This window comes from Trypanosoma theileri, assembly GCF_002087225.1.
Source record: "Trypanosoma theileri isolate Edinburgh chromosome Unknown TM35_Tth_65_V1, whole genome shotgun sequence".
NCBI classification, from domain to species: domain Eukaryota; phylum Euglenozoa; class Kinetoplastea; order Trypanosomatida; family Trypanosomatidae; genus Trypanosoma; species Trypanosoma theileri.
Window position 1 is genome coordinate 1 of NW_021639907.1, and position 23569 is coordinate 23569.

Sequence of the window (23569 nt, forward strand, 5' to 3'; positions counted from 1 at the left end):
AAAAAAAAAAAAAAAAAAAAAAAAAACACATATATATCTGGTGATATAACTATATAAACCCTGGTTCCACATGAGTGTACCACGATGACATCAGATACATTCTCACATCAACTCTTAGCATGAGAAGAAGAAGATCGTCTTTTTGCCGCACTGGACGTTCGCGACTTCCTCCTCCTGGAAGCGTTAGTTCTCTTACGGCGGCCTCCTTTATTTTTACGTTTTGCACTAGTACTACGAGAGCGAGATTTCCTACTCTTACTACGTCTACCCCTTCCTTTGGGGCGTCGAGAAGAGCTACGCCTACCTCGTCTTGAAGAACTTAAACGTGCCTCTGAAGGTGAGCGACCACTACGTCTTCTAAGGCTACTTTTTCCACAAAGTGCAGAATACATGGATGATAAAAGTTCATGAGGTGCAGCTGGTCGAACTATTCCTGTATCACCATACGATAAACGGTGTAAATGTGCTGATGAAAGTGAAAAAACAGGAGGTAACTCTGTAACTCTAGATAATCGTGATTCCGCATTACTTAATCCATATTCCTCACGATGATCAACATAGTGCATTGCTAATGTCTCATCACGAGAACCCACATTATATGTTTTTTCCTCGTAACGAACAGGGCAAGCACTAGTATAACGAGGTACAACTGCCCGAAGAGCATCTTCCATTATCTCATCTTCATCTGAACTATCACCTGATTCAGCTACAGTATTAAGAGTTGAACGTCCAACAGTGTATTGTCGTCTACCTTCACGTGTTACACGTGGTACATTTACTAACAAACGTTCAAGACTTTCTTTTGAATCAGCACGAGAAATTTTTACTTCAACAAAGTCATCATCATCATCATCATCGTCATCATCATCAATATCTTCAAAAGAACTATTCTCACTACAACTCTCAGTTGTGTAATCCAAACCACGAGAAGTATCAAATTTGTAGCCTATAGGATCTACCAAACCTCGATTTTGCATAGCTTCTACTACACCTTTAACATCTTGCTCTTGAAGTGTTTCTCCTACTCGAACAAGTTCCCATCCTGTTTCTGTATTTAGTTTTATCTTTCTTATCATAAATGCAATACATGAATTACGTTTTGAATCTCCAGAAGTAACAGGAATAATAGCCAATGGCACCAAAGCATCTGGTTTTCTCACTGCATAATATACATCAGTCACCTCACTAAGTGATATATCTGGAGTAAATAATGTAGCGCATACAGATACTCCACTCCACATGGCAATTTTTTTAAAATTCACAAGAACGCTATCACCAGCTATTACTGAAGGTCCTCCGGCTGGTTCTAAAAAATTATGAGCAACTTCAGTAGTAGCATCAACAACAAGCACTGTATGAGGTTTATGAGAAAGTCCCTTGTTATTTGTCGTCGTCCTACCAACACCCACATAATCAATTTGTCCTCCATATTCATTAAAGAGACATGCAGTAGTATCAAAGAAAAGAGGGTGTTTTCCTTCATCAGGTACTGAACGGTAAAGAACAACCTCTAATTCAGGGACATGACGGCTAATAAATGAAGATTCTCCTTCCATAAGAACTCGAACTTGAGCATTTGCTATAGCCCTCTCTATGTTTAATCGCATTTCTTCTGCAGAACACATTCTAGAAGGATTTCCTGACTTACGTGAGCCTCGTTTTCCCCTACCTGTTGAAGCACTCCTTGACTTTCTCCCCTTTCGCCTTTTTGATTTGGATCTTGATCTACTCCTTGATTTAGATCTTGATCTACTTTTAGATTTGGATTTGGATCTACCCCTTGATTTGGATCTCGATCTACCTCCTGATTTGAATCTTGATCTACTCCTTGATTTAGATCTCGATTTTCTCCTCAATCTGGAACCCGGTCGACTTCTCGAAGTAGATAATGATCTACTCGTTGACATGGATCTTCCTTTTTCTGAACCTTGCCGTACCTCCATTTTCCTTTTTTTTTTCTTTTATGGAAGATTTAAAAAAAAAAGAGAAACCAAGACAATTAGAATTCAAGAAAGTGATTATTTCTCCATAAAAAAAAAAAGATAATTTAACGTAATAAGGTATTTACTAGGTTAAATGGATAATAATTTCTTAAAATTAATAGCAAAAAAACAAAACAAAATAAAAAAATAAAAATTAGGTTATTTGGTTTATATTGGCAATCCCTTAAGTTTTTTTTTTGACTTACCTTATCAGTCTTCTCAAAGAATTATAGCGAGACGAATCAAGTGCGGCAAGAGCTTCTTCTACACTCTGCGTTACTGCTAACAGATTCTCAAATGTACAGAACATCCACCTTGTTTCTATTGCTCCACTAATAGGATTAACTGTACTCAGAGCTATCGTGTAATAAGGCATTCCAGGTACTTTTGAAGCCGTACGGGAACCCAAGGGAACCTCTAATCGCCATCTAATCTGAGCATAATGAGGGACTGAGGCAGTTAATATATTTATATTACCAGATGATCCTTCCATTCTGCACCTTTCTGTACTTATCATGGGAATAGAGAAAGAATAAGAAATACCAACAGAAAAAAGAGCCAAGAAAAAAAAAAAGCATGGCTAAGAATGAGATTGTCTTTTTTTTTCTTTAAAACTGGACTGTTCTTCTTTCTGATGAGCAAAGGGATAAACATATCTACTCCAAGAAAAGCATTATTTTCGTGGTGACAAAAATAAATAATAATAATAATAATAATAATAATAATAATAATAATAATAATAATAAAACTTAATGTAATGCAACGATAACTTTTTTTAGACATGTAAGACCAAAGTTATTAAAATAAAAAAAAATAACTCATACTCTTTTATGTACCTCCACAAATTTGTGGAGGTGATAACGATACCTCACCATCTGAAGAAAATATACATATATGCAATGTTCAATAAGTGAGTGAAAACAAAATATATAAAATATTCTTGAACGAACTCTTGAATGCTACACCAATTTAGAGATATGACTAGTACCAAAACCTAGAAAAAACTGCCTGCAGTTATAGAAATATGATTAGTAACGCATTATTTTTTTTGCCATTGTATAAACCCAGGGGTAGTATTTCCTTTCTCTTTCTCTCCCAGAAAGAAAAATAAATGGATACTCATAAAAATTTGATAGGGTGGTACAGAAGAACAATTCTAGGTACATGATTTAAATTTCTTTTTTTCTCTCCAGTTTACCGGAGAACTTTCAAAGAAGAACTGGTTTTAAGAAGAGAAAAAAAAATTTAATAAATCCTTTTTTTTTCTACTTTTTCTCAAGTTAACAGATTACGAGCACGATCAAGGCTTTCTTTTGTCCATTCTGCTAACTTAGAAATCTGAATATCTTTTGATATAGTTTCAGAGAAAAGTGGTGCTGAATATGTTTCTAAATGGTTATCTACGTTAGGCAGTGTTCTAGCAGTAGGTTCTTCATTAAGATTTGCTATTCTAATCCGTAAATGGGCCATATGAACTTCAAGAGTCTCCTTCTCATGATTCCAAGCTTCTATTCTTTTTTCTTCAGCTTTTGTAGGGTTAGAATCAAAAGATTTAAACCATTCTTCACCTTCGTTTAAACGGTTTTGAAAATTCAATATTGAAGAACGCAATTGCATCTCTTCGTTATGAAGATCACCAAGATCAAACGAACTGATCACCTGTGAATGAATATCATCTAACATTTGCTGTTCTTTTAATCTTAATTTATGATAATTCAACTCCACTTTAGATTGTTCAATATAGCTATTCCATTGAAGGCACTCATCTAAAATAATAAGTTCACGGAAACCTAATTCCTCTGCAAAAAGAACTCTACATTCGGTAACTTTTCGTCGCTTAACCGCTTCACTATTAAGCATTTTTAAAACTAGAACCTTTTCCATTCTTCTCTATGGTAACAAAAAGATAGAAAAAAAAAAATCCAGCATGGAAGTCAATTTTTGAAACCAAAAAGGAAAAAAAAAATACAGAAGGAAATAAAAAAAATAAAAAAACATATTGCCTCCCTTTTTTTTCAAGTGACCGGAAACAGTAAATATATTATACTAGGAATAAATCTTATATATAAAGAAATAATAATAATACTATATGTCCCACAGGCCCAGGCAAAAACACTACCTAAGACACGCTGATACTAGTTCTGAATGAAACCCTAATAAATAAAGTAAAAAAAAAAATTTCTTTTCTATACTCCTACTTACTAATCTTATTGCCGTCCTTGTAGTCTTCAAAGCGTTCAATAACAGCAGGTGTCTGGAACACATGATCTGGAATCTCAGCTCCACGGTAAAGTGATTCAAGAAGTGATGCGGCACCTCTTGGTGTAGCCTCCCATTTCATAGTTTCCAAAAGTGATTTAGCCAAGAATTCAACAAGTTCAATGTGAGGGATAACCACCTTTGCATAATCATCATCAGGATCTGCAAAAGCATCAAGATGTTCTCCGTCCATTTCAACCTTTAACTGACCTCCCTTATCGTCAAGAATTGGATAAGCCATAAGACTGTAACACTTCAAAAGACGGTGGGGATCACCCAAATGAGGTGGAAGGAATACACGAATAAAAGTTTTGTTTTCCTTGGCGACTTCTCCCAGACGACGAAGTACATCTGCATCACGTGGATCCATGGTAGAAGCATACTGACTCCGAATACGATCATTTACATCCGGTTTTCGAAGCATACAACTGTAAATTGTATCCAAAGCAGCATTATCCCAGCCTTTTCCAAAAAAGTATCGGCATGAGGATACTACTGCCAATGAGCTGGTAGCAAATCGCTTCATCTAGGGAACCCTTCTTTGGAAAAAGAATGTATTAATTTATTTTTTGTAGAATTAGTAAGAATAAGAAGGAAGAAAAAAAAACCAATATACACATACACAACCGTACATAGATATCATGTAAATATATTTTATATAGGTTACATGGAAATCAGAAGTTGCACGTTTTTACTTGAATAAAATACATAATAAACCCCAAGACATATAGATCCAGATGTTTTCTTTTTTTTTTCTTAATTTAGGGAGTCTATTGTGCACGTACTCAGACATTCATACTTTGCCTAATGGTACTTTAAGGGAAAAAGCTAACGAACTGTTTTGACAGTAACTTTTTCTCAAAGAATCAAAAAAAGGATAAGGATGGAATTTACCTAAAGTAATAATCAATTACTCTACCAATTACATTTTTTTTCTTTTACTTTTATGCCGACATGCTGCTCATTGCTTCTATAATTTTTTTTTCCTCTTGTTTGTGTTTGTGTGTGTCCCACCTTATCTCACGAAAAAAAAAATAATAAAATAAAAAAAAAAGAGATACGTGCACTGCGCAACCCCACATTTCTTTTTTTTGTTTTTCTTCCTTCACTTTAACTGTACTTGAAGTCTGGATTTTCAGTCTTTGATTTTTCCCCCTCACTCTCCCTCGTTCTTGTTCTCGTTTTTTTTTTTTTTCCTACCTTGTTTTTTTTTCTTGTTTTGTTTTCCCTTAAAACCATATACCTAATCGATTCACCCCCTTTCTACAGATCCAGGTAAAGTTGGTAATAACTTTTCCCGCTGTGCAGCCCCTTTCTCACGAACAACACGAGAGAATTGATTTACTGTTGTATCGAACAAAAAATCAAAAAGTGTACCTGGCCAAGACTCTGTAACAATTAAATCATCATAAAATTCTGGGGCAATATCACGAAGTTTTTGAAGTCGATTCCATGGAATAGAAGGAAAATCATGATGTTCAACGTGATATCCCGCATTCCAAGTTAACCAATTTAATGGTCCATAATAAGAAAAAGTCTCTTGTTTTCCATCGCCTTTGAAAACAAAATGTTCTGAAATAAAGTGTCCAGATATAGGGTGCCAGCTGGTTCCCAAGAAAATAGAGAACAAAAAGTACAAAAGCGGTGCAAATCCAAATAAAGAGTAAACCAAAAAATTAAAGGTTAACTGTACAACATAATTAATAATATGCATATTATCAAATTTTATCCTCCGGATAATTGTAGGTCTAAATGCATAAAATAAAATTTGAAACGTCAGAAAGAAAAACTTACCAAGGAAATTACTTAGTAATTTACCTTCCACAACAGTTGGCACGTCCACATCAACTAACTCCCAACCAAGGTAATGATGATGATCTGAATGATAAGTTTTAAACATCATTGCATAGGGAAATGGTACAATAAGATTTATAAAAATTGCATAAAAATCATTGTATATTCGTGTTTTAAAAGCGAGGTAATGGGTAACTTCATGAATTGCAAGAAAAGAACTGTGGGTAATTGTACCTCCAACAAAATAAGAGAGAAGAAGAAAAGTCGTCCAGCTCATTTCGGATGCTCGGTAACCAAGATAAAGTTGAAGTAGAATAAAGGGAGTTAAAATTCTCCAAATCCAAGGATCATGTCCATAGAGTTTTTTTATTTCTTTACCATACTTTTTTAGCATAACTCTGGAACGTGTTGCATGAGTATACTCTTCATTACTCCAGTAGTAATCATTCCTTCCTTGTTTCTCAATCATTTTTGCAAAAACATTCTTACCATCCGTGGACATTATTTCCACCCCTAATCAGATAAACAAAGATGAGAAAGATGATATCCTATAATCTCAGCAAAAAAAAACAAGAGAAATTATTTTTTTTTTAAGAAAAAGAAGAGAAGAGACTAATATACGTTGATAACCAAAAAAAAAACAGTTAAACAAAACAAATATGATATGAGAATTCACATTTCGTGTAGAAAACCAAAAATACAAAACAAAAAAAAAAGAAACTCCATTTGTAACGATCCTCTGAGAAAATAAATAAAATAAAATATAAACTTCCACAGAAAAGTACATGGTGTTATTATCTTAGGTTACACCGTTATAAAGATCGATGAATAGGAGACGTATCAAACTAGTTCCAGAACCACAGCACAAACACCTTTAAAAAAAAATATTTTTTCAGTCTCAGAACCCACACTCCACCCTTTAGAAAAACCAAAGAGTCAGAGAAAACCAGAAAAGTTAGTCGAAGAAGAAGCAGACGCGGTAGAACAAGAAACAAAATAAACAATGATCAGCATCAAGCAAAAAAACACGAACAAACGAATCTCCAGCCACCCAGGTCGACACCTCTAAAGAAACGAGAAACCCAACCACAGCCATGGAAAGCCATGCGGACCCACACCGCAACCCAACCACAAGAAGACCCAGAAAAGGCAAAACGCGCCACAAGGGCGGACGACACGGAAAACCGCGGTTCCCCTCCCAGCTAACCCCCCGCGCGGCCAGAACGCCCTTCAGAATTCCTTCCCAACCCAGTTTCCCCGAAGCCTCGCCCCGAACCGAACATAATCCAGCGAAAAATCGTGGGGTGGAGAACCAACGAACCGGGAAAAGGGTTTTCCTGGTTTTTTTTCGGATTGGGCCGAAAAGTTGGGGCCAACCGCCACCAAGGCCGGTCCAAAAGGAGCCGTGGCACATAACAACCGAGGCGCCCGGAAAAAAAACAAACGCCGGAAGCGCCGCGAATTGGCAGAAAAATTAAAAAAAGGGCCCCTCCGGGGTTGGTGAACCTCGGGGGGTTTTTAACCTCCCCAAGAGACCCCGCACGCCATCGTGGCCCAAGCGAAGCGGAAGTCTTTTTTTACACAAACTTCCCCGGGGAAAATGCAAATAACCAAATAAGCAAAAAGCCCAAACCATCCCAACATCAGGAGACACAACCAACTGAGAGAACCACACGAACACCTTATGTAGACAACGCCACGTAAGATTCACATTATTCTTTTTTCTTCCGCAAAAAAACACTTTGAGGTTTGCCCCAACGCCATGAAAACCAGAAGAATCTTTCATATATAGGCAATGCCATATTGCATATTGATTGAACTGGCAGCGCGTCCTGGCATTTTGTAAGTGTAGAGCGCGCTCTCTTACCGCTAGATGGCCCCGCAAAAGAGAAACGTGGTCACTAAGTTGTGTATGCTCAGTGGAATTTGGCACGGATTGCCAACCAACAAAGTGTCCGTAATTCCCGTTCAGATCTTCTCGCACGATGATATTTTGCCATTTAGCAATGCATGATGGAAAAGAGGAAACTAAGAAACGAGATTTATTCATTGCCATAAAGGCCGAAAAAAAACTTGGACGCAGTATTCTTAGAACTCTAAAATCCCTTAAAGTAGATCGTTTGGCCCTTCCTACTGGATGTGAACATTCTGTTATCTTTTAAAATCAGAATTTAACGAGGGGGATGCACCGGAAACCATTTTTTTAAAGTGACCTTTTGCACCGACAACCCTCCGCAAACTAAGCAAGAAGAAAGATGCCGTCAAAATCGTGCATCGCAGCATTTGTTCACACACTGGAAGAAATGTTTTTCTCTAGAATTGGAGCGGGTGGAAGGGCACATTTTTGCTCAAAAGGACGCCGCGACCATCAGCCCATCGGAATCCAAAACCCACATTCCTCAGAAAAAGAGGTGGACAAAAAAGAAAAACCATCGAACAGTAAGAGAACCTCGTACAATGGCGTGGGGGTCGCTTGTTTTTTCACGTTAGGATGCGGAAGCCATGAACACTTCCCCCATTGCCCCCGTGGATTTTCTTTACTTTTTGGCTTTAAACAGCAGGGCAGGCAGCTTTTTCTACGGCCACCCTGCGGCCTTTCAAAACGTACAGACGGTGTTCCACCATCCCGCTGGTAGTAGGCACAATGTCGAAATAGACTCCGCTGAAACAAACCCTTATTCCATCAAGAACCGTATTTCTCAAAGGAATTATAATTCAGCAAATGGGTTTTCTACCCCCTCAATGGTCGTAACCGGCCGTTAGTTCGGCAGAACTTCAAGAACAGACGAGCTGCAGAAGGAGGCCATTCACAGCAAATTATCTGTTTTCCCCAGCGTTCTCAGAAGAAAAAAAAATGAGTTTCTGAGTACTTGGCAAAACTCTCCGGAATACCGCTGCCTTTTAAAACAAAATTAAGATGGGAAAACTACATCTTTTGATGTGTTTCTTCCGGTGACGTTGGGCAGATGCCATCGTAAAACGATTAAAAAAGAAGATAACGTCATTCATGCTAGCGACCGTGTTTTGCCATAATTAACATAGAAACTGTTTAAACCTCCCAAACATATCCCTGCAGTGGAGGAACGGTTGCGACCCCGCCACCGCATGATATCAATCAAAAGGTATTTCTTACCAGAACCATCTTTTGGCACTGATATAAGAGAATTGGAGCGCTTGATTGCGATAATACCCAGTGTAATATGGAACCTTTTCACTTTTTGGCATGCCATTAGGTTCCAAAGAACCTCTTTAGCTAGAACAGTCCCCCAAATAAGAGAAAATGAGTGTTTTTTTTTCTTTTGACAAGATCTTCGTAACGATGTTTCTGATGAAATCTGTCTGGGGCTTTTTTCTTTTTTTTTGTGTTTCTTGCAGCTTTGACCCCTCGGCGGCGCGAGCGCTTCGGCCATTCCCCATTCCCCTCTGCCATACGGATTTCTTGCCGTACGCTCAAATATTCATACTTGGAAAGAGCCCGAAACGAACACCACATATGATTCCCAAAGTCCGGAAAGTATTTCAGCAATTGCCCAGAACGCACCGCGCAAACCGCAAAAAACAGCTTAATATCTTTATCAGTTGCGATTAAAAAATCCTCCGAAGGGTCCTTTTCCCCTGTAACACCCGAAATGGGCGGGGACTTTGCGCGCCCACATGCTTTCCACAAAGGAAAAAGTTACCACAATAATCCAAACCTTCCTTTTCTCCTTAAAAAAGATCGCAAAGAAGGAAAAGAGAAAACAAGATGTTAGTTTATCGCCTTGAACCCTGCATACCCCAGAATGCATCTATGCATCCCGATAATTTTTTCCTTCGATGGTTGTTCCCTAAAATAAATAACGGAACGGATGAAATGGAATTGCTGAGAAACTCTTTTAACCCGCTACCCCGCTCCACTCATTGCAAGTTCCACTCCTTTAGACACTTTCATATGGCTGCGTTTTGCCATCAGGACATGCCACATGCCGTCCGCAGGATTGCCCTGGGGGCGACGTAACCCCAAGTAGCTCGTATTCTGTGTGAGCGCAAAGCTCTCTCTATCTATGCCCCTGGCCCACGTCACCTACGTCTGTGAATGCGTTTTTCCTTTTTTCATAATGTGCATTGCCGTTGTGTTGCCTATGGCGAAATACAAGGGCTATGTCAAATGTGTTTTAAAACCGTGTAATGTGAGATGAACTGCACTCTTACCCACTTGGGAAATCATCTGAGCGGCGAATGCTCCCACGCATCACCTGCCGCCAAAACTTCCCCGGAAGCCTTGAATAACAACTGTTCCCCATCCGTACTTGGAGACGTCTGTTAGTAGCGTTGCGGTGGATGGCGAGTGCTGCGGTGGGTGAACCTGCTCGTTCGTTGAAAGTGTTTTGAGGGAATTTTGCCTATTTTTTTTTCTTTCTTCGTGACTTTATGGGTTTTACCCCAATTGCTCGAGCCATCAACAGCAATACATATATATATATATATATATATATATAATGATGTATGTATATAATATTTTTTTATTTTTTATTTTTTATTTTTTATTTTTTTTATTTTTTGTTTATTATTATTATTATTATTATTATTATTTTCTTTATCATTGTATTTTATTACCGTTGCGCGGAGGAATTACGCATTGGTAATGATATTATAATGGATCTCGTAGGTGGCAGAGCATGGATTTTTTCGCCTCTCTGTGTCGCCTCAGCGGCCAAATCCAATTTTCCCCACTGGAGGACATAGTTGTTACCATCTCTGGGGCCGTGCCTCTCCTTTTTTAGCAGCATTCACACTAAGGTGAATTATGTAAAAGAAACTACTGCTGATGGCACGCCGGCCCGCGCCCCAGGATTTTCTTGGATAAAGTTTTCTCCCACCACGATTCTGCCGGCCCAGGTGCTGTATGACGTTTTTAGCTTGCGAACCAGGAAACGCTATAGAAAAAGAGTTTTCTGACCATGGCTTCCCTCGCAAAATACGAAGTAATGGACCTTGGCTCCAACTTTCGATGGCCAAACACCCCCAAGGGAACGCCATTGCTAAGAACGCATTTATTGCAAAGAAAAATAAAAAGAATTTGGTTTTTAAGGAGACCACCTCCTGCAAAATATTTAGTGAGTGCATTTAGTTTCCTTTAACAAATTCAAGTACTCAGCCTTGGCGCCACGATAAGGCAGCCCTTGTTACCAATGGTTTGCACGTTATAAGATTTGCTATATTCGAAAGCTGGCTGCAAAACGGCAAGGTCCGATAGTTAGCTGAGTGCATCCGCCCCCAAGTTATGCTATAAAGGAAAAGTGTTTCCTGTTGCTTTATGGTGGTGAAAACCGATAGAAATAAACTCGAAGTTGTTTCCTTCCCATATGCACCCCAACGTTTATAAGGGCAATCCCTCGATAAAGCTTTCTGGTGCATTGGGCCGCGCCCGTCGGCCAAGAAACATGCGTTATTATACCCCCGGGTCGCCATTCGCACCGTTTTGTTACAAAACAACTTTCAGTAAAAAAAAAAATACTTTTGATCTTCCTTTGAGGTTAAGATATTGAAGATAGCGGGACCCTTTCCAACCAATGACCTCGTACCGAAAAAAAATTTTTTTTGGCGAGGTCGTTATTTTTTTATTTCCTGATTGAAAGAAAAATATCCACATTACCCTTAAAGATTTCCGTTTAACCTGCTGAATTTCCAACGCCATGCGGCTAACCACAACAAATGCGGCGGCCCAGCCATGCTGAGGGGTTCTGGCGCGCCGCGTTCTTCGAGGGATTCAAAGGGCCAACGACGTTTTTCTTTTTGAAGACTCGTTGGCCCTTTGGCTATGGCGTTACACAGCAGCGGGACCAGCCGCGTCGTGGTGAGGCAAAAATATATCCAAGAAGATCCTGGGGCACGTGTCGACGTGCTATCAGCAGTGAAACGTTCACCAGGTTACTGCTGAGTGGTGATGGTGTAGAGGAAAATCCCGGCCCTTCATTGCGTGGAATGCAGTGGAACTCAGCTGGACTTACCCAGGCCAAGAGGCTTGTTCTCCAGAAAAACCCTTCTTGAGGAGAATGTGACATTCTGCCTTCTAAGCGAGAATAAGCTATCTTGTGCGAAAGTGTCGAGTTTTACAATTCCTGGTTACCAACATGATGGAGTGTCCCGCCCCTCTAAAGGAGGCGGCGTTTTGATTCTTGTGCGTGAAGATCTGCCAGTAGAAGTAGGACTCACCGCAGTTGCAAGCGTTGAGCATGCTCATGCAACGATCCACATGTCAGAAGGTCTGGCGCTAACAGTGACGTCAGCATATTCTTCTCTCCGGTGAGAACATACACAACCTCGCAAGTAGACACGCTTTTGACGACAAGCGGACCTCACCTCATTGGTGCAGACGCTGATGCGCATGCAATGGCATGGGATCGCGCGATCCCCCCTGATACCCGTGGCGATGTGATAGTACAATGGTGCTTAGATAATGATTGCGTTATATTTACAACACTGGAGATTGCACTCGCCCCACACCACACGCCATGGCTCGTCCGCGCCAGATGTGACACTATCCCGAGAATGCCCTCTAGAGTCCTGGACGGCATCCTTCTCCCCGGACAGCGACCATTACATCATCCTCTTCGACGCAGTGGTAGGAGATGATGATGAACCACTGCGGTTCCATCGCCCTCGTGCCCCCATTTATGCATGGAAGAAAGCGAAATGGTCTCGCATTAGACAAATGACAAACGCACAGTGCAACAAACGCCTTAAAGAGAAAATGAGCGTTCACAAGAGAGAACGACTACTGACCCCTGCCATCCGTATCGCAACAGCTGCGGCGGTTCCCCACGGGGGTAGAGATACTGCCCCTTTTTGGACTCCAGAATTAGATGAAATCGAAAAGAAGATTCACAATTGTAAACCTTCTGTCTCCAGAGAAAGGCTGGTAGCTCGCAGGAGAGAAATGCTAAAACAAGCATCCCATAAGAGATGGAAAACCCTCTGTAATAACATGGCCGTGGCAGACGGCTGCTGTTGGAACATTTTAAAGAGGATTTACGCCCCACGCCCCCTCAGTACCCCGGCGATTAAGCTTAACAACAAGGTACTCACGGAAAATCAGAAAGCCAAGCACTTTATCCGTTTATATTCACAAAGAGCTAAACGGCACCCACATTCCTACCCTCCACCACCCATTCCAGTAACAGATACAGAATTCATCCCCATTACAGCAGCAGAACTGGAACGGGCACAGCGTCTCCTTCCTAAAGGGAGGGCTGCAGGTCCAGATGGCATCTACGGTGAGGCACTCCAACACTTGGGACCTCGTGCCAAAGCAGAGACTCTTGCCCTCTTCAACGAGAGCCTCCGTACGGGCGTTGTTCCAGTCTCTTGGAAAGTAGGCATTATTGTACCACTCCTTAAATCAGAGAAGAAAGCCACCGACTTGGATTCGTTCAGAGCAGTTACATTCATTAGTTGTCTGTCCAAATTAATGGAACAGATCATTGCAGCACGTATTAGAGATGTCATTGAAACCAAACTGACTCCGCAAGAATCTGGATTCAGACCTGGCCACTCTACGTTAGACCAACTATTGCTCCTACGCGCAGCCCTCACACGACCCACCCTTGATTCGCGTACAGGTGCAGTATTTGTAGACTACGCCAAAGCCTTCGATACTGTAGACCATGATCGAATAGTTAGTGCGATGTGAGAGATGGATATCCCACCGCACATCATTCGATGGTCTGCATCTTTCCTGAAAGGACACCAAGCCAAAGTGCGAGTAAACAGTAAATCCTCTCCTTTAATGCTTTTCCACCGTGGCGTACCACAAGGAACAGTCCTCGTCCCACTTATGTTCATTATCGTCATGAACACCCTAGTCAAACGATTATCGTAGGTTTACTTATTTTTTCATGGATATTTTTCGCTGATGATCTTACGCTAGCAGTACGACGCGTCAACGGAGACATCATAAACAGTACACTGCAACAAGGACTAAACATATTGGACGAATGGTCCACAAACTATTTTATGGACATTGATGTGGGCAAGACGAAATACACACTTTTTGGTACCTCCGACCCGAATCCCCTTTCTCTTAAACTACGCGGTATCCCCGTAGGCCCGGAGAAGGCACCTAAACTCTTAGGCATCACATTCCAAAACTACCGTGCCATGTCTACCCATGTAGTTCAAACGAGACAACGCATGAATTTTCGATTACTAAAACTTGCAGCAATCTCCTCCACCACATGGGGACCAAAACGTGATGTCCTTCGAACCTTCTACCTGACACTAGTTCAAGCCCAGACGCTCTACGCTTTGAGATCTGGTATTGGGATGCGGCTCCCACTTCACGCAAACCCCTAGATGCAGGTCAGAACAAAGCTTGCCGAACCATAGCGGGTATCCCCTATGGATGTCGCTCCGCCGACGCATTACGTGAAGCCCGTCTTCTCCCATTAGAGATGATGGCCATGATTCGGAGCCTCAAATATTTAATGCGATGCCAAACACGAGGTGGATCCCTCAAAGAAAGCGCAGAACAAGTCTATCACGAAACCCATCCAGTACGAGAATTTTATGTACGCATCATGAAAATCTATCCAACACTCGTTATAGAGCCACGCGAGCCCACCTCTACTGACACCAACGCTACGGTTTGGTAAACGCGCTCGCTTCTTCACATCGCTGGAAAATGTATCAGCTGATGACCCTGAAGAACGGAAAAGAGAGGCATCCGAGCGTTGGATAGCCCGTCACTTCCGCCGTAAAGGCACAGAACCACCGCCGCGTACCCATTATGAAATTTGGACTGATGGCTCCGTATTTCTCGGAGTAAAATCTGGAGCAGCAGCAATGATATACAAAGATGGTGAACTGCTCTGTACCACACATAGAGGCGCTGGACCCCTAGCTTGCAGCTACACAACTGAATCCGCAGCGCCGTACGAAGGTTTACGGAGACTCCTCAAAATAATTCCCGCAAACAACCAAACGCCCTGCAGGGTCTCCATTTTCACGGACTCACTGTCGCTTCTCACGGCACTAGAAACAGGTCCACTGACTGTAAAAGACCCAATACTACGACTCCTGTGGAACCTAATACTTCAAGTACAACGTCGCAAGGCCCGCATTCGACTACAATTTATCTTTGGTCACTGCGGAGTAGTGAAAAATGAACAATGTGACACAGAGGCCAAAAAAGCTGCAGAACTACCACAAAGAACTGATATGTGGATCACAGATATAATAGCCTACGCCAAACGAATACTTAAAGGAGAGGGTACACCCCCTCCCTCCCATAGATCAAAAATCACGGGATCCTGGAACCCCGCCAAAGTGAACCCGGAACTTACTAGAGAAGAAGAAACAGCCCTAGCACATTTTCACACAGGCGCTTCGCATTGCTATGGCTGGTTGCTGCGAAAGATACAAACCCATATTCCCTCCTGGTTGTCGCTGGTGTAATCCCCAACAAATTGACATGCCAGTACCCGTTATTCCAACAAGCCAAAAACGACCGCACTATGCACTAAACAAAGCAACAGACCCCGCCACCTGCACTGAATGCGGGGCGCAATACTCATGCAGGAACACCGCAGTACTACATATGATCAACAAACATGGGTTCGAGAGAGCCGATGCGCTCTGGAAGATCAAATTCCCCCATGAGCCACCTCCGCCGGACATCCCGCCAGAACCTCCGCCACCCCCACAACCCCCACCTCCGGACACAACGTTACCCCATCCCACTTCGCCCTGAAGCAAAACCACACCCGTTTGCCTGCAGTATGTGTAAACGAACATTTCCGCTTCAAAATGGATTAACGCGCCACCTCGGATACATGCACAATGTCACATGCCCTGTCCCAGAGAGAAAACGCCCGCGAGCCAACGAACCGATACGGGCAGAAGAATCAGCATTTCCCTGTGACAAATGTGATATGATAGCGCGATCTAAAACAGGTCTCAAAGCCCATATTAGAGCTAACCATCGCGAGCACCCAAAAAGACGCACCTCGCACCCAACTCATCCCTCAACCTGCTTCACTATGCTGCGAATTTTGTTTACGTGACTTTGGCAACATTGGTGGTCTCGCATGCCACAAAAAGTTTAAACATCCACCTGGAACTCCAATACTGCCGGCAACAATACAAGTAACGTTTCCGCGCAATAAGAAACGCCAACGAGATACGTCGCCATCACCGGAACGTGAGAACAGAGAGAAAGTCCAATGCGGAGTATGCCAGAAGTTCTACGCCCACCTAGACTCCCTCGCCATCCACTGCAGAAAATTCCATGAAGGGCAAGGTATGCCCCAAAAAACGAATTCCATCACGGCAAAATACAAGGCAGGAAAAACACGAGACCTTCCGGTATTTGTCTGTCCCTCATGCGGTCGTCAATGTGTGTGAGTAAATCAGGCCTAACTCTACACCGAATGTCACGACACGGGTATCAACCCATTCGCGCGCACACCAGCCAACGCGACGAATGCGAAGAAACAGCTCTGCATCTCTTGAGTTGCCCCGCTCTTCATCCACTGCGAGTTCGATTTGCCATCGTTGATGATATACCCCTGAAGAAACTATGTTTTTCTAAGCTGTTAGCAAAGTTCCTTATTGCGGTGGAGCGGAACTACGCTATGCCAGAGTCTTCACAACCAAGAAACCCTACGCAGCCTACCTCCCCACCTCTCTAAAATCAGCGACGAGCTCGAATATGGAAACCCTGATAGAAGAGTACGCTCAAGGCGCCTGTCGCCGACCAAAGAAGCAACAAAATAAATAGGAGTTCATTGAGGCCAATCTATTATAGAAAACCCCAAAATAACAAAAATAATAACAAAAAAGAGACTTGAGGACGGGTTTTGGGTAAGTACAGTGGGAGTAGAGAGATCTGGTTGGGTTTACTCGATCAGATTTCTCTTAGACTGGTTCTCTCGTATGGGAACGGGCCACAACAAAAACTCATATTACAAGAGCTTGAGGATCCTATAAAATGAAGGGATCTTCTTCCTCTTCGGAGCCACTCGTAAGTCGGTAATTAAGATGCTCTACGGTGTACGGTTGATAGCCGTTCCTTTGGAGTAATATCCATAAAGACACGAAGAAAAGAAAGTAAAACGTGGTAGTGTGGTGTGTGGGGTCCTTTTTGGGTGGAAAGGGATATGTTTGATATTACCCTCCCAATTTACATCGTGGATTAAGGGGGTGTATGTTTGGGTGTGATTTTTTTTTTGCCGATAATGCTGTGGGAGAAGAAGAGGGAGCGAACCGGCATTCTGAGGAGAAAATAAAACAATAGTAATAAGGATAAATAAAGAGGTAATATGTGTGTGTGAGAGAATAATTGTGTGGTGATTCTGTTTGTAAAGAGTGGCATGGTATTGCAGTGATGTATGCAGTCATTTTTGTTGTGGTTGTGAGTGAGTGGGTTTTGGATTCCAATTGTGGTGTTGGTATAAATATTATGGTGATGTATTGGTTTTTTTTCTTCTTCCCTTTGGAAGTGTGTGTTGATTATTGTACAGTCTCTTTGTTTTGCTGATGATTTGTGGTATTGTTTTTGTATGTTGCCGGGCGTACACCGTGTTTTTGGTGTATTTTGGTGTTCAAACTGCCTGGTAATGGTTTTATTATAATGAGAATACAGACACACTTTGTGTATGAATACCGAATAAGATATTGGAGTGTGTAGAGACGTTTATTTAATATTGTTTTGATACCATTTGTTTTCCACTTCTTCTAAATTCAAGGTGTTGTTTCAATATCTGTGTAACTCTGGGTGTGTTTTATTGTGTGAGTGGTTTGCTGTAATTCCCCTCATTGGGTTGTTGTTTGATTGCTGTTGTGGTGTGTATTCTTTCTCTCTTTCTCTCTGTGTTGTGTACCCTCTACCTTGTGTGTTAAATGTGCGTCTCTTTTCTCCTTTTCCTCTTCTTCCTTGTTACCATAAATCCAGGCAACTCACGGTTACAATCATGACAACGATGTTCATCCAACTGCGCCGTGTGGTGTTCCCGTTGGCACTCCTGCTTTGTTGGTTGTGTACGGTTCACGCTCAAGAAACGAAGGGTGCAGATCAGGGTGTGACTGGTGGTGGTGCAGTGGTAGAAATAAATCGTGAAAAGGCCATGAGGGCGTTCTGGGGGATTCCAAATCGCACACGCGATGAAATCAAAGACGATGAAAGTTTAAAGAACGTGTATGAAGGTTTTTGGATGGCAGCATGGAATGTGATCATGGCAGTCAACGGTTCGGATGTTCTTTTTGCGAATGGAACGACTTGTGCGGCCGAGTGGGAAAAGGTGATTGCAGCGAACAAGAAAATGGTTGAGGATGCCGCGGAAGACACCAAAAAGATTACGAAGCTGATCAAAGACGTCGACGCCATAATGAAGGAGGACTGGGTGAAGGGGGACGGCAAAGAAAAAGAAAAAATACTTCGATTGAAGATAACGACCCGGGATGATGAGTTTTGGAAACTGGTAGGGGAGATACGGGAGGTACTGCGAGAGACAAAGGGCAAGGTACCAGATGCGGTGGCGTTATCTAAGATTGAGGAGGCGGAGCAGACAAGACTATTCTGTACGATCGTGGACAGAAACGTGAAATACCGTCTGCAAGAACTGGACAAGCATCTTGAGGCTCTCAATTTCACTTCTGGAGGGGAATTTGTCAAAAGTAGAACAGCGGTGGAAGTAAAGAATGCGGGAGACGGTGTGCGCGAGGTATTGCACAATGTCACAAACATTATCGCCAATGCAACAGTACATAACAGGTTTGCGGTTGGGGAGGCCAAGGATCGGGTAAAAGCCTGGAGAAGGGCGTTCGAACTCATCGAGCTCGTTGGGGGAATGAAAGATGTGGAGCCTGTTGTGGGGGGAAAGCAAGGGGAACTTGAAGCAATAAAGGGGGAAGTCGAAGAACGGAGGCAGACGATTGAACGCCTTGTCAACGGATCAGTTGACGAGACGAAAGCCAGGGGGGAGAAGGCCGTCAAGGAGGTCAACGACAGAATTGAAAAGGCGAGTGCGGTGGAGGTCAGACGTGTGGAGGCGGATGTGGAAAGGGTTGCTGAGGACGAGAGGAGGAAGGCCGAGGAAAGAAAAAGGGCCGAGGAAGAGAGAAAAAGGGAGGCCGAGCAGGAGAAGATAAGACTGGCCAAAGAACAGGAGAAGATAAGACGGGCCAAAGAAGAGCGGGAGAGGGAAGCCAGAAATAGAGAGCAGAAGGCCCGAGAGGAGGAAGAGAGGAGGGCATTGGACGAAAAGGCGAGGAAGGCCGTTGAGGAAGAGAAGGCAAAGAGGATGGCTGAGGAAAAAGCCAAGAAGGCCAAGAGTAAGGATGGTAGCAGCAGTCCTGCATTGGTGCACAGTTCCTTGTTGTTGATTCTGTTGTGTGTGTTGGGTTGCGCTCTTGTGTGCTGATCGGTGTTCCCGTGACACAGTTGCACAGTTAACCTTTATTTGAGTGGATATGGATGCATTGTAAGGGTGCTGTTCTTTTTTATTGAATTTCAACGTTTTTTTTTTCAGTTCGATAAATCTCTTGTTTGCACTTTCTTGGTGAACAAATCCATTGGACTCCCTATGGTACTCATCACGTGACAAACCATTATTTTGTGAGGGGAGTGTCCTCTTTGTTTGTTGGCATTATTATCTGGGCTCTGTTTTGCCGCCATTTACTGTGTCCTCCTGGTGATGTGTGTGTATGTTCCGTGGTATCACTGACTATTGTTTTTACCCATGGGAATGGAATACAATCCCAATGTGTTTTAATTGCTGTGACTGAAGTGTGAAGAATGGCAGGAGGTTCAAGACACGCAAACACGCACACTACCAACCTTCCTTCTCTTTGTGTGTGTGTGTGTGGACTGTCATTATGTGTGCATCATTCCCACTCCTCGCCCTGTACGAAAGACACACACACCTACTGTTGGGAATTGTGTTATTGCCTCCTGAAGATATTCACATGGTGATCACGGCTTTCTTTTTGTTTTGTTTTCATTTTACTGTTTTTCCCTTCTGTGTGTGTGTTTCATTATAATTTCATTGCACATTATGTGCAGCTGTGTGTTTTTCTTTTGCGTTTCCAATACACCTTGTGTGTCTTGTGTGTTCATTTTTATGGAATTAATCTTGTATTTCATTGTATACAAACTGCTGCACGGACATCAAAAATAAAGATATGAGCACGGCACGTCCCGGTACACAATTGTTTTGCCGTTGTTCACCCTGGAGTGGATTGGACTGTGTCCAGGCATGGCAGCCACAGTAAGTAATGGATTTCTTTTGCTTTTACATCTTTGCTCTATTATTGTGTCTGCCTCACGCAGTCACTCTTTCTTCACTACATTTTTATTTTGGTATAAAGATCGATGGGTTGTAGGTGTTTGAGTCTTTTTCTGTTGTGTGTTCCTTTGTGTGTTTGGGTTGCCACTCCACACCGCCCACGTAATGAAAATACATTTCTTTGTTCTCACCTTTTCTCTCGGTGGTGTCACTCACGCGGCATTGCCACGGAGATATTTGTGCCCTTGTGTTGTTTGTTGTGTGGCTTGCTTGAGTGACTGCAGCCTGCGGGGAGGTGGAGTGAAACTGTTCCGCTTCGGCTTCACGTAATGGGTCTGTTTTTTTTTTCTTTTTGTATTGGGGTTGAGTTGATGTGCTGGTGTGGGTGAATGTTTTTCTCTGATGGGAGTGACACCTGTGATTATTGTATTGTGAGTGCTTTGTGTGCTTTTGGTATCCTGTTGTTGTTGTTCTTTCTCCTCTGCTGCTCTTGTGTTTTTCTCTTCCTCTCTGTAGGTGTGTGACTCCGTGTACATTTTAGTGAATTGCCGCAGTGCCTCTCTGATATGAGAATGTGAGACTGTCATTGTGTGTGTGTGCACTGTGAGTGGGAAGGACACTTTGTGTTGCTGGACCGCTCCACTGCGGCGACTGTGGGGTGCACTGAATGACGGCGTGGCGATATCCACCGACATGTGTGTGAGCGACTGGAGTGGAGGTGTGGCACCTTTACGCTGGTCCACGCACATGAATGGATTAATGAGATTCCCTCTGTCCCGAGTTACTATCTAGCGAAACGACAGTCAAGGGAGCGGACTTGAAGGGCTAAGCGGGGAAAGAAGACCCTGTTGAGTTTGACTCCAGTCTGGCTCTGTGCGGCGACATCTGAGGTGTAGTATAGGTGGAAGCGCGAGCACAAATGAAATACCACCACTCGGAACGTTGCTTCACTTATCGAATGAAGAGAAGAATGGGTTTCGCGTAGTCTGTGGGCTATGCACCGTCTAGGTTTGGGATTTTATGGCGGCAACCCCGTCTCCACGGGAGGTGGCGCGTGTTCGCAAGGGCATGTGTCCCCGTTTNAAAAAAAAAAAAAAAAACCCAAAATAACAAAAGGAGACTTGAGGACGGGTTCTGGGTAAGAAAAGTGAGAGTAGAGAGATCTGGTGGAGTTTACTCGATCAGATTTCTCGTAGACTGGTTCTCTCGTTTGGTAACGGGCTACAACCAAAAATCATATTACAAGAGCTTGAGGATCCTATAAAATGAAGAGATCTTCCTCTTCAGAGCCACTCCTAAGTCGGCAATTAAGATGCCCTACGGTGTACGGCTATCAGCCGTACCATTGGAGTAATATCCATTAAGACACGAAGAACAGAAAGAAAAACGTGGTGTGGTGTGTGGGGGGATGGAAGGGGATATGTTGGATATTACCCTCCTAAATAGAATTATGGAGGAAAGAGAGTGGGAGGACATTTAGAGTTGGGGATGATCTGTCTCCGTATTCGCTGTAGCGGTAGCGGGAATGTCCCGTCGTTTTCGTGCTCGTGCAAGGGGTGTATTTTCATGAACGTTGTTTGTGACGTTGGAGGTGGGAACAACATTGAATTGCGAGCAGTGCTAATGCAAACGAACTACAAACAAACAATGCCACAGTTCTTGATTGTGTAGGTTCTGATACGTGTGTTGTTGTTTATGGAGTGCGCTCATTTGTGTGTGTGTGTGTGTGTGCCAAAATAGCTGGTGGACGTCTCGTAGGTCTCTCTTTTTGCGTATTTATTATTCTCTTATGTATGGTATTTGTTGGACCCTGTTTGGAGGTGGTGTTAGGTGTCTTCGTCGGTGTCGTGTTCGTGGATCAACCGCGTATTTGGAGAGGGTGGTGTTTCTTCAAGTACTTTGTTTGAAAAGTGGGGAAGAGGTGTTACTCGTTATCGGCGTCTGTAAATGTTTCTAGTCGAACTTTGTGGGGTTTCGCAGTCGTTTGCCCCTGGATTGCCCTCGTGGTGGGGGTTCGTCATCTCTGTCGGTGTTTGGTGTTTTATTTCTGTCGTGGTTTAATGTGGGAGTTGAGCGAGTTCAGTCACCAGAGAATTCTTTTGCGACCAGGTGTGTGGTCGGAGATATGGTGTTTCCTTGGGGAGGAGGATATCTGTGTTTGGTGTGTGTTTCCGTCCCCCTGGTTCTCAGGGATTTTGGTGAAGGGGTGTGGGTGATTTGTTTTGGCGCGTTTACTTCACTTATTTGTTGGCTTTTACGGCGTCCAGGTGAACTTTTCGCCGGGTTTTGTGCCCCAGGGGTCGCGTGTTCATTCCGAATACTATTGATGATGTACATCTTTCTTTTCCTCTCGCAAGTGTGTTTTCACATCCCATGCAATAGTGATTGTCCACGGGTTTCGGTATTGTCAAGGTGATGTGCGGTTTCAGGTGGTGCCGCACGAATTTAGTCTGAGGTTGCTCACCTAATGGTGTCTGTGATCTCGTGGTGTTTGGAGGTTCTATTTCCGACTGGGTCACTCGTGTATTTTTTGATATACGCCACGGATCCAATACACACAAAGAGGAGCGGGAGACGGGCGTGTGTAATGAATGTGTGCGCACAGTAGACACACATTCTTGTGTTGTGTTCATGAGCTAATGGGGGGGTGGTGACAACCGTCCGTGCAGTTCTTTGCAGTAAGGGGTGCCGATGTTGCGTGCGCCCATGTTGAAACCACAGGGAATTTGACGTGTGGATGTTGTGATGGTTGATGGGTTGCAGTGTTACATTTAACGTTCATATGGGGGAGATCCTTGAGTACTGTTTCGTGAGATGGTGTCCTGTGTTTGCTGGTATCTCCTCAGTGGTCTTATACCAGTTTTTTGGGGGATGCCGCGACCATTCGAGCAATGAGGTTACGCTATCGGTGAAAGATAGTCAGGCACATTGTATATTATTGCCGAGTGGGATAACTGGGATCTGTAGGTAAATTCCCATGGTGTTGTTTCTTTTTTTATTGTGGTTTTTTTTGTATTCGTAATTGGGGGTGTTGTTTTGACATCCGGAAGGAACCCGGGGTGTATTTGTTTTTTTTGTCAATTGGTAAGATTGATTGCCTGTTTTGTGTGAGTGGTTTGATTGACGTTGTTTTGTGTACTCTCTTTATATTTCCCTCTACTTTGCTGTTGTTTCTCATTGTGTTAAATGTGCGTCTCTTTTCTCCCTTTTTTTCTTCTTTTTTTTCTTGTCACCATAGATCCAAGCAACTCACGGTGACAATCATGACAA

The 23569-nt window shown here is 42.8% G+C and overlaps 18 protein-coding genes across 18 annotated transcripts; 7 read left to right on the forward strand and 11 right to left on the reverse strand.

Annotated features, from left to right (window-relative positions):
* Positions 1-2184: 2184 nt before the first annotated feature.
* TM35_000651000 (uncharacterized protein) lies at positions 2185-2499 on the reverse strand (the record flags this gene model as incomplete). Its single annotated transcript, XM_029031073.1, has 1 exon — positions 2185-2499. The coding sequence occupies one exon, from the start codon at positions 2497-2499 to the stop codon at positions 2185-2187; it is 315 nt and encodes a 104-aa protein (XP_028877604.1).
* Positions 2500-3257: 758 nt separating this feature from the next.
* TM35_000651010 (uncharacterized protein) lies at positions 3258-3866 on the reverse strand (the record flags this gene model as incomplete). The annotated part of the gene is made up of 1 exon (XM_029031074.1): positions 3258-3866. One exon carries the CDS (start codon positions 3864-3866, stop codon positions 3258-3260), a length of 609 nt encoding a protein of 202 aa, XP_028877605.1.
* Positions 3867-4176: 310 nt separating this feature from the next.
* On the reverse strand, positions 4177-4767 carry TM35_000651020 (cytochrome c oxidase subunit V; the record flags this gene model as incomplete). The annotated part of the gene is made up of 1 exon (XM_029031075.1): positions 4177-4767. The coding sequence occupies one exon, from the start codon at positions 4765-4767 to the stop codon at positions 4177-4179; it is 591 nt and encodes a 196-aa protein (XP_028877606.1).
* A 726-nt stretch (positions 4768-5493) lies between these two features.
* On the reverse strand, positions 5494-6537 carry TM35_000651030 (putative fatty acid desaturase, putative,sphingolipid delta 4 desaturase; the record flags this gene model as incomplete). Its single annotated transcript, XM_029031076.1, has 1 exon — positions 5494-6537. The coding sequence occupies one exon, from the start codon at positions 6535-6537 to the stop codon at positions 5494-5496; it is 1044 nt and encodes a 347-aa protein (XP_028877607.1).
* A 453-nt stretch (positions 6538-6990) lies between these two features.
* TM35_000651040 (uncharacterized protein) lies at positions 6991-7449 on the reverse strand (the record flags this gene model as incomplete). The annotated part of the gene is made up of 1 exon (XM_029031077.1): positions 6991-7449. One exon carries the CDS (start codon positions 7447-7449, stop codon positions 6991-6993), a length of 459 nt encoding a protein of 152 aa, XP_028877608.1.
* A 60-nt stretch (positions 7450-7509) lies between these two features.
* TM35_000651050 (uncharacterized protein) lies at positions 7510-8091 on the reverse strand (the record flags this gene model as incomplete). The annotated part of the gene is made up of 1 exon (XM_029031078.1): positions 7510-8091. The coding sequence occupies one exon, from the start codon at positions 8089-8091 to the stop codon at positions 7510-7512; it is 582 nt and encodes a 193-aa protein (XP_028877609.1).
* A 949-nt stretch (positions 8092-9040) lies between these two features.
* On the reverse strand, positions 9041-9445 carry TM35_000651060 (uncharacterized protein; the record flags this gene model as incomplete). The annotated part of the gene is made up of 1 exon (XM_029031079.1): positions 9041-9445. The coding sequence occupies one exon, from the start codon at positions 9443-9445 to the stop codon at positions 9041-9043; it is 405 nt and encodes a 134-aa protein (XP_028877610.1).
* A 1318-nt stretch (positions 9446-10763) lies between these two features.
* On the reverse strand, positions 10764-11141 carry TM35_000651070 (uncharacterized protein; the record flags this gene model as incomplete). Its single annotated transcript, XM_029031080.1, has 1 exon — positions 10764-11141. The coding sequence occupies one exon, from the start codon at positions 11139-11141 to the stop codon at positions 10764-10766; it is 378 nt and encodes a 125-aa protein (XP_028877611.1).
* Positions 11142-11168: 27 nt separating this feature from the next.
* Positions 11169-11486, reverse strand: TM35_000651080 (uncharacterized protein; the record flags this gene model as incomplete). The annotated part of the gene is made up of 1 exon (XM_029031081.1): positions 11169-11486. The coding sequence occupies one exon, from the start codon at positions 11484-11486 to the stop codon at positions 11169-11171; it is 318 nt and encodes a 105-aa protein (XP_028877612.1).
* Positions 11487-11729: 243 nt separating this feature from the next.
* TM35_000651090 (BES15S03c) lies at positions 11730-12065 on the forward strand (the record flags this gene model as incomplete). Its single annotated transcript, XM_029031082.1, has 1 exon — positions 11730-12065. The coding sequence occupies one exon, from the start codon at positions 11730-11732 to the stop codon at positions 12063-12065; it is 336 nt and encodes a 111-aa protein (XP_028877613.1).
* Positions 12066-12474: 409 nt separating this feature from the next.
* Positions 12475-13707, forward strand: TM35_000651100 (Tbingi protein; the record flags this gene model as incomplete). Its single annotated transcript, XM_029031083.1, has 1 exon — positions 12475-13707. One exon carries the CDS (start codon positions 12475-12477, stop codon positions 13705-13707), a length of 1233 nt encoding a protein of 410 aa, XP_028877614.1.
* A 323-nt stretch (positions 13708-14030) lies between these two features.
* Positions 14031-14369, forward strand: TM35_000651110 (Tbingi protein; the record flags this gene model as incomplete). Its single annotated transcript, XM_029031084.1, has 1 exon — positions 14031-14369. One exon carries the CDS (start codon positions 14031-14033, stop codon positions 14367-14369), a length of 339 nt encoding a protein of 112 aa, XP_028877615.1.
* A 489-nt stretch (positions 14370-14858) lies between these two features.
* Positions 14859-15470, forward strand: TM35_000651120 (Tbingi protein; the record flags this gene model as incomplete). Its single annotated transcript, XM_029031085.1, has 1 exon — positions 14859-15470. One exon carries the CDS (start codon positions 14859-14861, stop codon positions 15468-15470), a length of 612 nt encoding a protein of 203 aa, XP_028877616.1.
* Positions 15471-15625: 155 nt separating this feature from the next.
* On the forward strand, positions 15626-16078 carry TM35_000651130 (uncharacterized protein; the record flags this gene model as incomplete). The annotated part of the gene is made up of 1 exon (XM_029031086.1): positions 15626-16078. One exon carries the CDS (start codon positions 15626-15628, stop codon positions 16076-16078), a length of 453 nt encoding a protein of 150 aa, XP_028877617.1.
* A 318-nt stretch (positions 16079-16396) lies between these two features.
* Positions 16397-16705, forward strand: TM35_000651140 (Tbingi protein; the record flags this gene model as incomplete). The annotated part of the gene is made up of 1 exon (XM_029031087.1): positions 16397-16705. The coding sequence occupies one exon, from the start codon at positions 16397-16399 to the stop codon at positions 16703-16705; it is 309 nt and encodes a 102-aa protein (XP_028877618.1).
* Positions 16706-17986: 1281 nt separating this feature from the next.
* TM35_000651150 (uncharacterized protein) lies at positions 17987-19435 on the forward strand (the record flags this gene model as incomplete). Its single annotated transcript, XM_029031088.1, has 1 exon — positions 17987-19435. One exon carries the CDS (start codon positions 17987-17989, stop codon positions 19433-19435), a length of 1449 nt encoding a protein of 482 aa, XP_028877619.1.
* Positions 19436-20511: 1076 nt separating this feature from the next.
* TM35_000651160 (uncharacterized protein) lies at positions 20512-21048 on the reverse strand (the record flags this gene model as incomplete). Its single annotated transcript, XM_029031089.1, has 1 exon — positions 20512-21048. One exon carries the CDS (start codon positions 21046-21048, stop codon positions 20512-20514), a length of 537 nt encoding a protein of 178 aa, XP_028877620.1.
* A 1491-nt stretch (positions 21049-22539) lies between these two features.
* Positions 22540-22932, reverse strand: TM35_000651170 (uncharacterized protein; the record flags this gene model as incomplete). The annotated part of the gene is made up of 1 exon (XM_029031090.1): positions 22540-22932. One exon carries the CDS (start codon positions 22930-22932, stop codon positions 22540-22542), a length of 393 nt encoding a protein of 130 aa, XP_028877621.1.
* Positions 22933-23569: the final 637 nt, after the last annotated feature.